General features: G+C 47.1%; 1 protein-coding gene across 1 annotated transcript; it reads right to left on the bottom strand.

Annotated features, from left to right (window-relative positions):
* Positions 1-342: 342 nt before the first annotated feature.
* LOC308282587 (kelch domain-containing protein 3-like) lies at positions 343-1,389 on the bottom strand (the record flags this gene model as incomplete). The annotated part of the gene is made up of 1 exon (XM_080722975.1): positions 343-1,389. One exon carries the CDS (start codon positions 1,387-1,389, stop codon positions 343-345), a length of 1,047 nt encoding a protein of 348 aa, XP_080579101.1.
* Positions 1,390-1,848: the final 459 nt, after the last annotated feature.

Below are 1,848 nucleotides of genomic sequence, written 5' to 3'. Positions count from 1 at the left end.
TTGTTTTCATTATCCGCAGCAGTCAGGTTCAAGTGTTTCACCTTTTATAAGGCAGTGGTTCTCAAGAGTCACGAGGAATCTGCTGGGAGATGAATTCTGTCTTACCATTTATATTATATATTGTGATAAGTTTCACTTTTCTGTTATGCAAAGGTTAACGAAAAGAAGGTTCACGTTGCTGGCAAAAAAAACAATAGTGAAAAATAAAAAGAAAGAAAATCAAGACAATTTGAAGAAAATGCGTATTTTTTGTAGATTTTTAAAGGCGTGTTCCCTGAAGTCCTCTCCTGTTTGTTCCTTTGAGCAAGGCATCTTTGTTTCGACATGCAGTCCTGATGGACATCAACTGGACGTGGAGTTCCTCCCCGATGTCTGGTTGGCAATCATGGCTGCCAGTTCCCACCTGATTTCATGTGGGAGTTGAGACTGTTCCAGACAGAACTGAATGGCCGCTAGCTTGCATAAGGTCTTCAGACTAGGACTCAGGTCTAGGATGCACAGATCACTGGGTTTGTTGTCTAACTCTCCAAAGATGATGACAAGATCTCCCATCAAGCAACAGCACCTGTCATGCCTTCCCCCATATTCTCCCTTGAGCTTAACCTTCTTCCAGGAGGTTTCTGGATTGAATTTCCACACACCGTTGGCATTGAGTGTGTACAGCTCTCCTTTGTAGGCAAAGGCGTAAGGAAGTAACAGATTTTCTGGGCAGCGCTGTGAAGAAGGTGTCATCAGCCAGCTGTTGGTCTCCGTGTCAAAGACAATGACGTTGCGGTGTTCCAGTCCCCCACCCAATACGAACATCTTTGTCCCAATGATGGTGGCAGAGTGACTTTCTGATCCTGGTGGCAGAGTGCCTCTGGGGTTGATTGTAGACCAGACCATTGTGCTGATGTCCAACTTGGAGATGTCATTGAGAGCTGAAGCACCCCAAAACCTCTCTATTCCTCCATGGATATACATGACCTTGTCCAAGACACAGGCAGAGTGGCAAGACCTCTTCTTTGGAACCGTCCCTGACACCTCTGGCCTGGACCATCTGTGGGTGTCCACATTGAAGGCGTAAAGCACGTCTTGGGACTCGCTGAAACTCCCGTTAATCCCGCCCCAGATGTAGACGACGTCTTCCACTAGCACAGCAGTGTGGTTGTAGAAGTTAAAAGGGACCTCAGGGGGGCGCTCTCCTTTTTCTGTCATCACAGGAAGAAACGTCCTCCAGCGCAAAGACACTGTGTTGAAGACATTCACATCCATCTGGTCCTTGTCAGTGCGAACCCACGACATGAAACGCAGGTCTCCAAAACAGAACATGTTGTGTCCTGCTGCCACAAAAGCACAACAATGGCTGTTGAATGGTCCTCCTGGTAGACGCACTGTGACACGCAACATTCTCTACTGAGGTTGGACTCTTGTTAGGAAAGAACAAGAGTTCATGAGTTACCAGAACAGGTTATACTGCTTGTATAAAACGCTACAAACGACAAATGAAGCTCCACCAATCCACAAAAATTGTGTTACATTTGTTTCCATGGAGTGTAATGTAATACCGGCGTTCACTTGCTGCGACAGCGCCGCTACTCCCACTGAGGAGTACAGTGCAATTATACTCCCTTACGGCCGGACTACACCAGAAAATGCGCACGTATGCGTGCGCTGTCTGCGCGTGGAGACGGGTATGGCTGCAGGCGTGTAGCCATACACTCTTGTGTGCGTGTGCGAAAAGAGGGGGTATATGTGCGGGAGACTAGTATAGATAGGCTGTGTACAAAACGCATACGCGTACGTAAAAAATAGAACCAATCCTATTTTTACAGCATGCGTATCCGTGGTTTGCGCTACCCACCATGA

The sequence above is a fragment of the Nannobrachium achirus genome (assembly GCF_963921795.1).
Source record: "Nannobrachium achirus genome assembly, chromosome: 4".
NCBI classification, from domain to species: Eukaryota; Metazoa; Chordata; class Actinopteri; order Myctophiformes; family Myctophidae; genus Nannobrachium; species Nannobrachium achirus.
Note: the sequence above shows the minus strand (reverse complement) of the source record. Positions and strands in the feature narration are given on the sequence as shown.